The following is a 16,441-nucleotide window of genomic DNA, read 5'->3' as shown; positions in this document are numbered from 1 at the left end:
AATCAGTTCGACTCCGATTCTTCGACTGAGGCTCCGACTCCACAGTCCTGCTCAAAATACAGGTTCTATTTTTCAAAATTCCCCCCCCCCCGGACCCCCTAAAATTGTGGATGTTCTACATCCCACTTAAAGGACCACTCTTCTGTTATCCTTACCACTACAAGGTGGGAAAAAAACAAAACAAAACAAAAAAAAAAAAAAAACAAATAGCAAACAGTGAAAAACATTAAACATCGAGACAAGAAAACATCTTCCATGTTAAATATTTTTATTGTTTATGTGTGTCTACATAAAAGTACATCTGTGTGTGTGTGTTAGAGCAATGTGCGAATCCGGGCCCCCTCCCGAAAAAAAATTCTGGATACGGCCTTGTTAGCACCTACCCTTACCTTGCCACGTGTCACGCTAAATTGCATGCACAAATTGTCATAAAAAATGTTTTTATTTTGGTCGAAATGTATGATGTCACACTCTTCGCTAGCCTCCCGCTATCACAAATGTCACATCTTCCGAGCATCTCTCCCCCTAAAAGCATGATATCATTTGTAAACGACCCTTAAGTAGTAGTTTTCTCCTGCCATTGGAGATATATGTATTATTTTTAAATAATTGGGTTTCAATCGTTAAAAATGTTTGTTCGTTAAACAGTGCCTAAGGTAAATGAGAAAGCTAGTTAATATTATGCAAAAAATAGTTTTGGTTTAATGGGAAAGCATGTTTCTTTGGTTCTTGATGAATTCATTGTTATGATGCTTGGTATTGCTGCTTCAAGATTGAAAGAAATATTGCTAATAGCTAATTTCTACTAATTAAGCAGGACAAATCCAGTTAACGAAATTGATCGCTACAAAAACACAGAGCTGAAACTTGACCTGCATTTTTATGCGAGTAAATAGCGTGAACAGTAGTCTCCTTTACTATACACTAGTAGTACCCGCACAGCTTTGCCCGTAATATAAAAATTAAAAGATCTTGGTGAATTTTTTCGCCAATTGGCTTGTACCCATGTTACGGTTCCACGTTATGATAATTTCGTAACTCGCCAATTGGCTTGTGCCCATGTTACAGTTTCACGTTATGAAAATTTCGTAATTTACTCGTCCATTTATGATATTTTTGTTCTTAAAATTGAAATAGAAAAAGAACCATATTGACTTTTTGAAAAATCGCTTCGAGGTACACCCCCCATAGTATAGCACGCATCATGCTATAAACTAACTTTGTGCCAAATTTCATGAAAATCGGCCGAACGGTCTAGGAGCTACGCGCGACACAGAGATCCCGACATCCAAACATCCTCCGGATATCCAGATATCCAGACAGAGAGACTTTCAGCTTTATTATTAGTAGAGGTAGAGAGTACAAAAAGTTAGACTTCGTATTTTTTCACTAGTTTTCTTTTTGCTTCAAACTTTCAATATTTTAACTCTGCTTTATTTTGACCATATTTTCAATTGGAAGTAGGCATCTAATAATTTTGGTTGTGAAATTAGAGGTTTTGCAGGTTGAACGCTGGGGGACATCGTTGTATACAACGAATTCATTAAGTTACGATAAATTTAGTTTTCATGGATGGACAAAAGTTGAAAATTTCACGTCAAATATAAACATGTATATTTACCTGAATTTTGAATCTAAATACAATTACATATATTGGGAACACAAATAGTGCAGGTTTACGTGTTGAGCAGAACTTTACAAAATAGAAAATTAATAAAAAAATTAAATTTTCCTTTTGTAAATTGTAAAAGTTTCTTGAACTGCAAACCGACAGGAATCCATCAATATTTATTTAGGCTTATTTCTTCCTTAGTGACGCTCTTCTATTCGTTTAATGATCCCGGTGAAAACGTTCGCCATGTTCTTTGCCCAACATATCAGTATTGGTAGGGGGAGGAGGGGGATGATGACAAGCTGATCGTTTCATATTTTGTAACAAGTCTTTCACTACAGTATTCTTAGTTTTGTGATTGATAAATAACTAAAAAATGCATATTTATCGATGATAAAACTAGAATTTTTTGAGAGGACCTAGCTGCTACTTCTTTCTTAGAAAGAATTTCATCCCATTTATTGTTTTTCATAAGTTCCTTTATTTGGAGACTTAAAAAATGCATTCTTTTAACTTAGCATAACTAGTTATGAAAAAAAATCAAATACAAAATACCTTTACCATTTTTATCCAATTCCCTTAAGAAAGTTTTTAATCAAAGCAAGTTTTATGTGTAAGGAAGAGAAAACCGCATTTCCATGTAGAAGAAGAGGGTCGTATTTGACATTTGATTTACTTCAAACAGTACTGTTCCTTTTTCTGTTTTTGGGCCTCTACTGTCACATAAACAAAGAAAATTGAAATGTTTCGCAAACCCTCTGTATACTCCAAGCAGTATAGCATCAAACTTGAAAAAATTATTAAGCAGTAAATGTTGCAGTAGCAGGCTTGTCGCAAGTGCTGGTGCTAGAGCAATACAAACACTTCAAATAAATAAATAAATAAATAAATAAATAAATAAAATAAAATAAAATAAATAAATAAATAAAAAATAATATTTTCTGATGGAACTATGCACTCCAAAATTGATATTTTTATTCCAATTACTAAGCAATGATCTGTTTTCAAGCCAAAATCGGTGAATGGGGTGGTTTACTTCAGTCAAAAGTACTACTTTTAGTCATTGAAATGGATAGAATGATCAATAATAATAATAATAATAATAATAATAATAATAATAATAATAATAACATGGGCCCAGAAAATACTTTCATTTTCCCAAAAGTTTTAATTTTTAAATTAATTTTTTTAATGTACGATTTTTCAAACAAGGCGTGGTCTTGATGACGTCAAAAATAATACACTTTGCCGCATCTTCCTACTACGTTTCCACGTTATGATAATCAAGCAGCGAATTAAAATTGCACTCTGCGCTTGCTACCAACCATATCATTGCCAGTACACGTGAGTAAAGGTGCGAATTAAATATTTTGAGCCTTGAATGGCAACACTGAATGGCATTTCATCATTTGGGATGTCATCTGCAGAAGCGTTAAACGATGAAAGAGCAGCGATTTAAGTATTTTTTTAAAAAATATTAAACTTAAAGAAATTATTTAAAAAAATGATCAGATTCTATGTTTTTAAGCATGCTCTTTCCGAAAAAAATACTTTTAAAATTTTGGAAACGATCCCATTCTAAAACGCTAAAAGTGAAAGCAAGTACCATTCAAAGACTTTTATTCATCAGTCGTTTTATAGATGTTAGTTTACCTTAGTTTTTATTTGTCTACAGATAGTTGTTTATTTCCCACTTATTTGGATAATTTTTTGTAAATAATTGCTTCACTTATCCACTGTCAGGCTTATGTAAACCTTTTTTCTTTTATGCACTGATGAAGGGATTTGCTTATATAACCTCGGTGCAGCTGTTTTCAGAGTTTTTTAAATTTTTTTTACTAGCTTTTATTTGTACGTTACACGTAGCCGTACTTTTACTTATTTCATTGTACAAAGTTTTTGACTGCTATGTTACTTATGTTTATAATGCTTCATCGATAATAATATAATTTAATATAGCATGATTTGCACACTTGGGAATTTTTCAATCAAACAACATTTTTCTAATTTAATTTAAATAAAAATTCCCCCCCCCCCCAAAAAAAACAATTGATAACAAATCATCTAAGCTAAAGAATTAAAATCCTTGCTTCACTCTTAATACTTTTTTTTTTTGCTTTAACCGTTTTTATGGAGTGAAACCATCAATATCCGTACTAGATGCAACCAAATGCTAGCTACTCACTGGAATAAAGTAAGCTCGAGGGGACACTCGACTATGAACCTCGAAAATTTTCAGTTTTCGGAAAAAGTATATACATATTGTTCTCCAGTCATTCCTGAATCATTTAAAACAAACTGCTCTGAAGCGTTCCTGTAATTAATAAAACTATGAGAAGAAACGTATCAGATAATTTATGTAATTTACCGTAAAACAATAATTTAAAAGCCGTATTTCTCAAAATGTGTGAGTATTTTTTTTTTTTTTTTTTTTGACATTACGCGCTAATAACTTAAAAACTAAGAAATATTTTTACATGGAATTTATGCTGACCATGTATAATGCTTTGTTTCACAAAGTAAACCTCAATTTGTGTACAATTTCTTACCTGAAAAATTATGCAGGGTATAAAAATGATGAAATTTTGATCATGCTTGGACGCTTTAACTTAAATTATCATAAAAAATAGAAATTACACACAAATGTTAAAAAAAAACCTGGTTCAGTATTAAACTAACAGTTAGAATTAGAGTCTCAAAAATCCGGTCTCGAAAGTTCGAGGTTCCGCTTAATCCGAGGGTACTTCATTTATAATTTTAATTAATTCTTCAGCAGCTAAAAAAAAATGATTTTCATTAAAATCTGAAAATAGAAATCTTTTGTTACTGTAAAAATTATTAACTACGTACAGTAAATAAATAATAATAATAAAAAAAAACATTGAGAGGTTGGTTTCAACAACACTCCTTTAGTGGCACGAAATATTCATTGACTACAAGATATGGATTAAGAGATGACTTGAAGATGACAACTTGAAACGTAAAATTGATATTGATTTGCCACAAAAGAACATGTTAACAGTCCTTTAGGAATATCCCACTGAAGAAGGACTGTTCCGTATCAAGAAAAGAGGTTCACAACTTGACGCCGCATGAGTTGCATATAAGAAATTAATTTAAACCTTCCAACAACTAACCGATTTTGTGTAATCCGAGATACAGTGCTGGCCAAATTATTAGACTAAGACTGTTTTAAAAGCAAATTCTTTATTGATTACGTAACTAAAGGCACATTAACGAACAGTGAAATAATTATCTAATATTTAGTATGCATTCCCTTGTTTTTGATGAGCATTTTAAGTCTTTGTGGTTTACTTTTCACAAGGTTTGTTCCCTTTCTTAACTTTTTAAAAAAGGAGGTAAAAAATTGTTTGTACTCACTATTATATATACTCATATACACATACTCACTAATTAAACAAAACTAACTTTAAATATAACACCACACATTCATGAGAAGAACTAGTGAACTGTTTAAGCTGATTGAGGTTATGTTCCTGGTAGGTGGATAAACAAAGAACATAAACAAACAGACAGTGCTGCCACCTGAAAACATTAAATTATGCTAAAATAATGTAATAATCAGTGTACAGTATGTACTGTACTTTAACAGTGAAATAAATAGTATTTTAGTACATATAGTGTTCATAAAAAACTCGTTATTCTAATAATTTGGCCAGCACTGTACATAAATACGCACGGACACACACATTGATACAGACGCCATGACAAAACCCATCGAAATGAGTTCAGAAAAAACAAAATGTATGTTTTGCTTGTCTTGCACAAATAAATATGTATGAATATCGAGAAAAACTAAAGTCAAAATTCGTTTAGATGCAATTAAATGGGAAATTTGAGTGAAACATTTTTCATGAAGACAATAAGTCCTTTTCTTTATACAAGGATGTAAAAAATGCTCCTCTTTATATTGTCCGAATAGTGTAAATTTTTAATTTGTAAAAGTTTTCCGGATAACCCGAGTTTTCATTAATCCGAGGTGAGGTGAGCCCCAATTACCTCGAATTTTCGAGACTCTAACTGTATTTAGATATAAACAAAAATATTCTGTTGTGACTAATATTTTTTCTGTAATAATGCGCGCAAGGTGACTAATGCAATTTCTATCAAACATTTTTGCACATATCAATAATTCGCACCTTGGCAAAAAAAGTGACACAACTCGAAATTTGGGGAAAATGTATTGACTATTGATTTAAAACATAAATTTAATACTCTTTCTTACCACAGAAACTACGACAAAGTTAGCTTTCATACCTGGTGCATGGTGGCGTAAAAACGAAAAAACCAATAGTGACACATTATTAAATTTTCATACTTTAGATAGAACATTTTCGAACTTTAAAGATGCATTATTCATTTGGACAACAAACACTAATCAATAAACACCACTTACTACTTTTTTTTTTTTTTTTGCAAGTATTGCAATATTCAAGACTAAATCTCTTAAAACTCTTATTGCATAAAACCTTAATTTTCTCCATTGCCGTTTTTTTTTTTTTTTTTGAGTTGTGTCACTTTTCTTGCCAAGGTGCGAACTCACTTTTGTAAACAGTTTTCAATATTTGGGTTTAAAATAAAATACGTGCAGTACAAGAAAGAACATACATTTTTCTAAAAAAGAAAAATCTTAAATGTATTCTTTCAGGGTTATAATGTACCGAATTCGACAGTTTTTTTTTTTACCCATTTCTGCAAGGTTTAAGAGTCTTATTTCCCCTTACCTCCTTGGTGCAGGTTCATGAACTTTCATCATGTTAAAAGTAATGATATTCTTTTTGTGAGCATTTTCTAATAAAATGGTCAGAATGCAACTAAATTTGGTATTTATGCAAATTTTACACAATGAATTTAGTTTTGTTGTCAAGTGCAGGACATTCCAATCGAAATACTCTACTCATACACGAGAGACCTGCTCCACAAGAAATCCTTACTAATGTCTTAACATGGTAATAAGGATCAACGACTTTGTGGTATACTAAATCTGCCTTCCTACCTTTAGGTTCGATAGATCTATTACAAGCGGTGCAAATAGGACAAGAGCCGCTCGGTGTCAGCCAAGTCACCGGTATTTGCGACAACCGCGCAGTCAACTTAGATGACAATGGTGATCCAATTTACGGGGTCCCAGACATTGCCTACAAGGTCACTCAGACAGCTGTTCTCACGGTGACGACTTCGCAGCTTTTCACAGGTAAGTTATTTTTGTTTTTGTGTAGCAAAGTTTAAGAAAATCTTCTGGAATCTGATGCATATTATCTTTTTTATAGCCCTTCAAATGGGAAAAATATCTCATCAATTTTGAACTAAATTTTCTGATGATTTTCCGGGAAGTTAACCCTTTATTTTCTGAATTTCTTTGAAATAGGCTGTCGATTTTCATTTCTCCCATCGTCGAAAGTGGCCAATGTTTTCACTACAGTTCAACTTTTGTGTTGAGTTTCGACCAAGCTAACCCTTTATTTTATGAATATTTGGAAAAAAGGCTGCCGATTGTACACTTTTCAGTTCAAAACTCAAACTGTCCAAATTTGTCATGACTTTCAAGAGAATGAGAATTTTATTTCTGACTAGAATTTTCAGTCTCTTTACATAAAACAGGAAAAAAAAAAACTGTTACTATAAAACCCTGTTGCGACTTTGAAATTCTAAATCTGTCTTCCTATTTCGTGACTACTCATGATAAAAACTTTACTGTTGGGTGATTAGTTGTGGCCTAAATTATGTATTTAGAAAGTTTACATACATTGTATAACTTTTCAAAATGAAATATATAAATAGCTGATTAATATCAACAACTCTCCACTACTTTTGCCTCAAAAAAAAAAAAAAAAAAAAAAAAAAAAAAAAAAAACCCGTAAATAAGATAATTTATCACTATTATATTGGTCAACCGTAGCTTTATGATAGAAGCTCCTCTTCGGAAGTCATTGGTCGTGGGTTCCATTCCTACCGGTTCTCTGGGTGTCATTTCCTTTTCTTTGTGTTTTAAATCTCTCTTGTGTTGTCTGGTATATAAATTAAATAAAGAAGCCTAACCACTCAAAGCAAAATGGCGTTCAATCTTTACTTAGTGTTTACTAAGAACACCTTAACAACAACAACTAATAATATATCTCCAGATTTTTTTATCAGGACTTTCCAAGCTTCTTTTCCATATTTTTCAAACAATATTTTTAGAATTAATAACCACACAAGAATTTGAACCTACTGTTTTCAAACCTTGTCGTTCTTTTTTTGCGAATTTCGGAAACTGAAAAGTGCTAAATCACTGATCAGTACAGTTTGACGTTTACTGCTAGATTGTTGAAAAGATTTTTTTTTCTAATAGGAGTGTTTTGCCATTTTCCCACCTAGTACACTCCTCAAGACTGGCATCCATTCTTTCATCTGTCATCAATATCGGCAAATTTCCATTACCATTTTGAGAATTCTGAAACTTAATTTTCTACCAGATATTGGCAACTGTGCTCTTACGATGCGAAATTACACCAGGGATATAACAGCAAAGAACGTCAGAGTTTAAAGACATTCAAGAGACCTTCAACATCCGCGTAGTTACATGAAGTTGATGTCGGCAATTTTCTCCATCTTGAAAACCCACTGACTTTAGCTGGGTTTGAATCCGTGTCGGAAGTCGTAAGAAACCAACACCAAACCACTACATCATTTATCTGAATACTGTAGTTTGTTACAGTTTTAACGAATACCGTCTTTTACGAAACGGGGAGATTTTTTGCCGTATGTCTTGAATTAGTTATTTTTGTTGAAGAATGAAAGTTGTCAATAACTCACCAGGGGAGGAAAAAGTGGTGTTTGATTTGTATGTGCTGACGGGAGCTTCAGCTTCTGCATTTTGCACTTTATGTGCATGTAGATAGAATTCATGATATCTAACTGTAAAAATTAATTTCGAAGTTGTTTTCCGACCACGTGCAACTAGAATATAAATTTTGGTGCAAATTTGAGTGAAACATTAAACTCTTCCACATTCATCATGGTTTTTAATTGTGGTTTGTCAGTGCCTTAAAGTATTTTTTTTAAAACTCAAACCTGTTATAACAATAGAATATTTAAGGAGGGAGAGGATTTGAAAGAGTGGATGTACTGTCTGTTCTCGAACTCCGCGACCAGCAGCTGCGAACGGTTCCAATTGAAAAAAGGGTGATGGTTTAAGGAAGCGCACTTCCCGATGCTCGTAATTTCCTTCTTGCTATCACCCCTGTTTCGATAAAATCCGAAGAGACCTGACGCATGCGCAAATTCGAGTAAGGTTTCGCATTAAAATATTGCACAGTAAGTTAGATGTAACACAATTCAATGAGATCCCATTATCTTTTTATTTATCTCGTCGGTTGAATCAACTCTTTCAACTTTTCAAATGACTGTAACGTACATGCTCTATGGGTAAAAAATATTAGTTTTATGGTAATTCTTTTCATTTTAATTCTATTTATTACACTTACTACTTCCGAGTGATCAGGCTCGACGAGAGGCCATGTCAGTCTATTCGGAAACTAGGGGGCCGGGCCTTGGGTGGAGGGGGGGGGGGGCACGACAGTGAAGCAAAAAAAAGAAAAAGGGGGAAAAACTCCGAACAATTAGAGAATAGAAATTTTATTGTGTTCTTTTCGCGGAAATGGTTTTAATATGAGGTGCTGCCTTCTGGCCAGAAAAAGGTCGAGCACCACAGGCTGAGAGTAACGAAGCCTTACTGAAATTGAGTTTAAACTTGTGACATACAATGTGTTGGAGAAGTCATTCATTTAACACGTCGTTGTACCTTTGACGTCTTTTGGACGTCATTTTATACCGAGATGATAAGTATGAGTTACTATTTCATTAAAGGTCCCTTCCCACATGACTTCTCCATCCTGGCGACCGTCCGTCCTGAACAAGGTAGCGAAGCTTTCCTCTTCACCATCTACAACAATGTGGGACAGGAGCAGGTGGCTCTAGGCATAGGCGACAATGTCACTTTCCAGTGCAGGCAAAGTGCTGATTTACAAGCTCTGGCCCAAGTTTCTTTTCCAGTTACTGTCAACGACGGGAAGTGAGTATTATACAAATAAGTACAAAATAAGGTAAACACACCAGTAGTGGCTAGTGTTTAGTAGTGCTTCAGTAGTGGCCATTTCAAGGTTTATATGTGAAAAAATAGGATTTCAGGTTTCCCAATAAATTTAAAAGTATCAGGAGATAATACCTCGTGCAAGTTTGAAGCACTTTTGATTTTATTGGGAGACCTGGAATCCTTCTTTTTTTTTCAAATATAAACCTTGAAGTGGCCACTACTGAAGCACTGGCCACATCTGGTGTGTTTACCTTATATAAGAAAAAATGTCATGTAATTGATTAATATAATTTCCACTTCAGATGGAGGGTATGCAGCAAAACACGATTTTTCAATTGTTGCATGGACCTGAACTGTTATTTTTACCTCCCCAACTCTCTATAGTTTTGCGTTAAAACTTAGGATGGCCATTTACCACGAGAGAGATGGATCGTTCTTTCCAAGGATATATACCAGAGAGGTTGAGTACGGGTCATCTTAGTTCACCTGAACGGTTGGGGATTTTTTTAGGTGGGGGAACTTTAGAGCAGAAGTAAGGAAATGGTGGAGCAAATCCAATCATTGGCTTGGCGAGAGGTTATACAAAGGCACCAAGTCAAGTGATTCAACAACGGCGAATGGTTGACACACACTATGCGTAAGACTAGCGAAAGAAACAGGATTTCTTCCAATGCTTCTCTTTGAAATATGTCACGTGACTCAGGATCTTTGCTTCACGTATGAAAATCTTCACTTCCTCCATTTTATCTCTTTTCAATGGTGGGAACTGCTGTCGCATTCAGTAAAGGAGACTGCTAGTCATTATACGATACCCACCAATTTACCGTCCTGTAATTGATTACGGTGAAAAATAATCTTCGCAAAAGTTCAGTACGCTAAAGGAGCCTGTTTGTAATTAATGTCCAGTAATTTACCGATAGCTAATAATGACGGTAAAAGTAATATCTTCGAAAATTTTCCCTTGGGAAAAAAACGTGTTTGGGAACAGTACCCACCAACTTACCGTCCATCAAATATTGACAGTAAAAACGAAACTCCTCAAAAAATCTGTCTCCGAAAAGGACCTGTTTATGATTTTGGTATCCATCAACTTATCGTCCACCGTTAATGACGGTAAAAAGAACCCTTTTGAAAATAAAGCTTTCGAAAGGAGTCGATTCTAATCTCGCTATCCATAAATTTACCGTTCACCAATTAGTGACAGTGAAAGAAAATCTTGCTGAAAATCCGTCATCTAATTTCCATTTATTAAAAAAAGTTAGCAAACTTTATAGCAGAGTGCTTGCACATTTTTTCTCTCCAAAACTTGAAAATTAAAAAAAAGGTTTTATCTAACTGAATCTAGTGGAATAATGTTTTTATTTCAAATAGTTTAAACACAGACAGGCAATTTTCAAATTAAAACAAATAACTTAAATACACCGCCAGCTCAGGCATTCCATCCCATGACTGCAGTTTCGTGAAAGCACGAAACTGCAGTCCTCGGATGGAATGCCTGAGCTGGCGGTGTATTTAAGTGTTCCTGCCTTAGCCCTGGCTTAGGGCGGTAACTTATTACAAAATTAAAACAAATCATTTTCGACTCTTTCGAGATTATTTATTCTTAAGACATGCTAATTATTGTATACCAAACTAATGAAAACTTCAGTTTTTTTAACATATTAAGTTTAATGAATTCCTTTAATATGTTTGTTACTTAGATAAATCAATTTAAAAAAAAAATCTTCACCATTGTTTTTCTTCTCTTTATAATGGGGCAGTGTTAGAGGCACTACCTTTTGTGAACCTAGCGTGATCCCCTGATGTAGCATCCATTCTTTCATGTAGCCCCATTATCTGCGGATGCCATTACCACGAGAATTTTGATTACCAGTTTCCCCACCGGATGGAGGGACCTGGGGTATATTCGATGCAAAACTTCACTGGGATATTGATTTTGCCAAAAGCACTCCATGCCAAACAAATACACCAGGGATATTTTATATGCCGCATAGTCATATGACATAGACGCTGTCGATTGTTCGCAGCTTACAAGTCCATTGACTGGAGCTTGGATCAAACCTGCTCCTTTAGGCATAAGAGATCAGCATCTAACCATTACACCACTCTGTTGGCCAACCACTACCGACCAAAAAACAGCGTCTAACCACTACACCCTTTGCCATCATTACAATCATTAAAAAAAATCGTAATTAATATTTCTTGAATCCATTAATCCAGGATTTTTTTCCCGTTAATTCAAATTCACATTTTTGAAACTTGGAATGAATAATTCTTTCTATTGTATAGGTGGCACAGGATAGCCCTGAGCATCAAGGGTAACTCGGTCACTCTTCTCAATGAATGTGGTCAACAGTTGACTGAGCAGTTAGGTCGCAGTGACGACTCCTACATCGACACCACTGGAATCGTTCTCATCGGACAGCAACTTGTAGATGGCGTCTATTATGAGGTATGTCATACGAAATATTTTGCTATCTTTATGATCGAGTAAGTTAGAAATTCTGAAAATATTAAGCCGAAAAACTTCTTTTATGCTCTGTATGCTCTAATTTGATGGCACAGACGGAAAAAGATCTGTGCATGGCAAGAGTTGTTGAGGCTCAAAAACATCATATACAAGTAGAGAAGTGATTATTTCATAAACATATCACATAAGTGCAGCTACAATTAGCAAGTTTTAACTAGGTTCGATTAACAAAGTAGTGGTGCTTTTTCGTTTCGGAGAGGATTTTACCCAGAACATTTCTGGTGCGATCTATATGATCAATAAAATTTGATTTCATTTGTATCTATATATATAAAAATGGAGTTTGGTAAATTTGTTCCCTAAGATTTCAGAAACTACCCAGCAGATTTGGCTGAAACTTTCACCATTTGTTCAGTGTGGTACTGGGAAGGTTTATAGACCAGTTCGAAAAAAATCCGATTGATAGTTCCATTTTATTCCAATTTTAGTCCCAATTTTCGCATAAACGCCCCAATATGGGGGTGGAAAAAAACGTGCACATATTAACATTATATGTCCACCGAAAGTGCCAATTTTTCTGCAGAAGATAGCATCTGTTCGAAGTTTCTAAGTTGTATAAAAAACGAGTTATGAGCTTTTTTGTTCCCTGTTCGAAGGCTTTCATCAACCCAAGTCGTTATTTAGTGTGTCATCTCAACTCCCAAGAATTGTTGTATTGTTGAATATTTTTGCGTTTCGTCTGACTTTTTGAGGCTTTTCTCAAGTCAAATCTTAAAGTAACGTTTTTCCACAAGATTGGCTAAAAATAAATGGATTTGGCTGATCATTTTACTTTTAAACGGAACTTATGTAATTAATGGTTTATTATTATTATTTATGCTGATTGGACACTTGCTCACTATGTCCAACCAACCAGCAGAAATATCGGCAGAATTTTTTCAGAAAGATTTCAGTAGCTGATGCATTTGGCAGTTTTTTCCACTGTCGCTGCTTTTGAGCCCAAAGACTACGTAATAATGTTTCTCAGCTTTCACCATATAAACAAAATATCGCCAATCAAAGATACTTAAAAAAAAATAAAAAAAATACTGTGTAAAATAATTTAACAAAATTAGGCAAATCCATAAACCGCACAAAAACTTCCATTATTTTTTCTTTTTGCACGATTTCAAACAATCGCCAAATTTTACTACTTATTTTGGAAACATTTCGGGTGAAACCGTTTAGCACCATTTTATTTTGAACAAAAGTATCTCAGCATCTGGCAACAATGTTTCTATAATAAAAATTAGTAAGGAGGGGGAGTATTATCGAAAGTGTCCCAAAATGATTCTAGCAAATTTGGTAAGATTTTAAACCGCACCAAGTGCCCACAAAAGTTAAAATTTTCCAAAATAACTAAAGCAAGTGTAAGGGGAACACGGACGGCTACATTTTTTAAAACAGTTCGTACATCAATAGCCATACAGAGGAGGTTTTAGATTTTTAAAAAAAAAGTACTAACAGATAAATCTTTTTAAACATGTAAAGTTTAATTTCATATTTCGGAAAATCTTCAAATTTGTATATGCTTAAATGTCGTGCTTTCATTTCTAACTGAATACTATTTTGTTCTTTATACTTATTGCTATTTTACTTTAATGAGTAAGGAAGAAGCTCGAAATTTAATCACGTCAAAAAGGTTTGGTTTAAATACTTTCGCTTAAAACAGAAAACAAGGGCAAGTAACGATTGTTTCTCATAATTATTACTGATCCAGGCAACGCCGGGTATTTTTGCTAGTCCTATATAATTGAAAACTGAGCGTATGTATTTATATATGCATGTATCTATGTTTAAGTCACTTCTCCCGAACGACCATCGAACCAGGTATCGATAGATTCCTAATTTTCCCGCCTTTGTGTTTGGCTATTTAACATAATCCTAATAATATTTAGCGAAGATATCAATTAAAAACTATTAATTTGGATATTTAGATTTCGACATAAAATCCCTATTTTTCGAAGGCTTTCCTCCATTATTCATTGCTTCATCTCAACTTTCCATAACAATGCTTTTATTAAAATTCGTAGAGTGAAGAAAATCATTGAGAAGAAAGATCTGTTGCCATATTTTTTCGAATATGAACAAATAAAATTCTGGGTTTTGTTTTGAGGCTTTTCCTGTAATCATGAGATTTAAAATGTTTCCTCTTTGGTTATTTTCCCGCAATCTGCCGCACAATTTTGTTTATTTTTTTTTTCGCTCAAGCCTGAGTGTTGAACACGCGTCGCTTGACATAACTTTTATTTTCGAGGCAGACCGTGCAAAGCCGGGCAACGCAGCTAGTATACTATTAAAAAAATAAAAAGAAGTATTGTAAACCAAAAGCGGATGCTAAAAAATTTCTGTTCGATTACAGCAGAACGCTAATATTACGCATGACACGTGACATCAAAGAAGTGCCAAAATAAGTTAAAAGTACTTTGTTTTCAAAAATTAGTAAACGAGTTAAGACGATTTTGAATAAAATGTTTAAAAAAAAAAAAAAAAAAAAAAAAAATGGAAAAAGAAAAAAAAATCCAAGATTTTTCTTTTAAATCTAAGGGAAAAAGTTCAGTTCTTAAGCATTTCTACTTTAAACATTTTGAATTATCTTGAAAATATGCTACTCAATTTTGAATGAAGCGAGTAACCTGGAATTTCCTAAAAAACAACCTGGAAAACCTGGAAAAGTCAGGGATTTTTTTTTTACCACAAGTGTATGAACCTTGAATCATAGTTCTTACGTTCTAAAGCCTTCCGAAACAACTGATCATCTTCAAGGATGATTGTTGAAAATTTGGAGCCGAATAGTCAGAAATCGGTAACTGAGAAACAGATTGAAACTTGGTATTAATAAAATAAGCAAGCAGTAATGATAACAACAATTCTTGGGTTTGTTATTTTCCTTCCTTTTCCGTGCATCTCCGTGCTATTAAAAAAAAAGTTATATGTGTTTTGGCTGTGAGATTCATTTAATTTGATATAAGGCCTTTAGGTAAAAAAGTTGTTGTTGGGAATCAGAGCCATTGCATTTGAAGGTGACTGGTAAATTTCTCTTATGTTCTGCTGGATAATTGGCTCTATTATATTTATTGGATAGCGATCAACCATAATTTCTATCAAATAACCAGCAACGTTATATTTGCCAGATAGTCATCCCTCTTGTGTTTTCTTTACTAACAATAAAGCTGAAAGTCTCTCTGTCTGGATGTCCGAAGGATGTCTGTAGGATGTCTGAATGTCTGTAGGATGTCTGGATGTCTGTAGGATGTCTGGATGTCTGTGATGCGCATAGCGCCTAGACCGTTCGGCCGATTTTCATGAAATTTGGCACAAAGTTAGTTTGTAGCATGGGGGTGTGTACCTAGAAGCGATTTTTCAAAAATTCGATGTGTTTCTTTTTCTATTCCAATTTTAAGAACAAAACTATCATAAGATGGACGAGTAAATTACGAAATTATCATAACGTGGAACCGTAACATGGGCACAAGCCAATTGGCGAGATACGAAATTATCATAGCGTGGAACTGTAACATGGGTATAAACCAATTGACGAGAAAATTCACCATACATTATTTGTAAATATACAGGCGAACCGAAAGACCTTTTAATTTTTCTATTACGGGCAAAGCCGTGCGGGTACCACTAGTGTCGAATAAACGGTGTCATTATGATTGTCAGATAATTAACACTGTTGTTTTTGTCGGAAAATCGGCACCATTGTTTTTGTCGGATCATCATTCTTGTGTTCCGTCGAATAATAGGCTGATGCCTTTTTAGAAATCGCAATTTCATTGAAAAAGAAATTTTTCACCAGTATTCGAAAGTAAGTTAGAATTACTAAAAATATGATTGTTTTTCTCACGCAGGGTGACATACAACAGTTGCAAGTAGTCCCCAGTCCTGAAGCTGCTTATGAACAGTGCATAGACTACATACCTGACTGCGACACACCCCTTCCCTACAGTCGAGGCCCAGAGGACACTGTGTTTCCTAGTCCACAATCTCCTAGGAGGAACGATGACGATGAGGATGATGACGACGATGATTTCCCGGATTACATAGAACCAGACAGTTTTCCAGGACCTTTCTCAAACGATACCCCTCCGGTAAGAGGCGTATTTTGCTTCAAATTTGAACGTGAAATATCTTGTGAAGAACAGTTCTCATTTTTAAAATAAAAAAAATCATCCAGAAACTTATTATGCTAGTCTTGGGAAAAATAGCCAAAGTAGTCTTT

At 34.2% G+C, this 16,441-nt stretch overlaps 1 protein-coding gene across 1 annotated transcript in view; it reads left to right on the top strand.

Moving 5' to 3' along the window:
• LOC129230586 (collagen alpha-1(V) chain-like) overlaps window positions 1-16,441 on the top strand; it is a 161,085-nt gene that overhangs the window by 11,648 nt on the left and 132,996 nt on the right. Inside the window, exons 2-5 of the mRNA XM_054864990.1 lie at window positions 6,636-6,827; window positions 9,482-9,686; window positions 11,997-12,159; window positions 16,071-16,310. Of these exons, the coding sequence (XP_054720965.1) occupies window positions 6,636-6,827; window positions 9,482-9,686; window positions 11,997-12,159; window positions 16,071-16,310 (800 nt within the window). The remainder of the gene's footprint in view (window positions 1-6,635; window positions 6,828-9,481; window positions 9,687-11,996; window positions 12,160-16,070; window positions 16,311-16,441) is intronic.

The sequence above is a fragment of the Uloborus diversus genome, chromosome 9, assembly GCF_026930045.1.
Source record: "Uloborus diversus isolate 005 chromosome 9, Udiv.v.3.1, whole genome shotgun sequence".
NCBI classification, from domain to species: domain Eukaryota; kingdom Metazoa; phylum Arthropoda; class Arachnida; order Araneae; family Uloboridae; genus Uloborus; species Uloborus diversus.
This window is presented reverse-complemented; position numbering and strand designations above follow the sequence as displayed.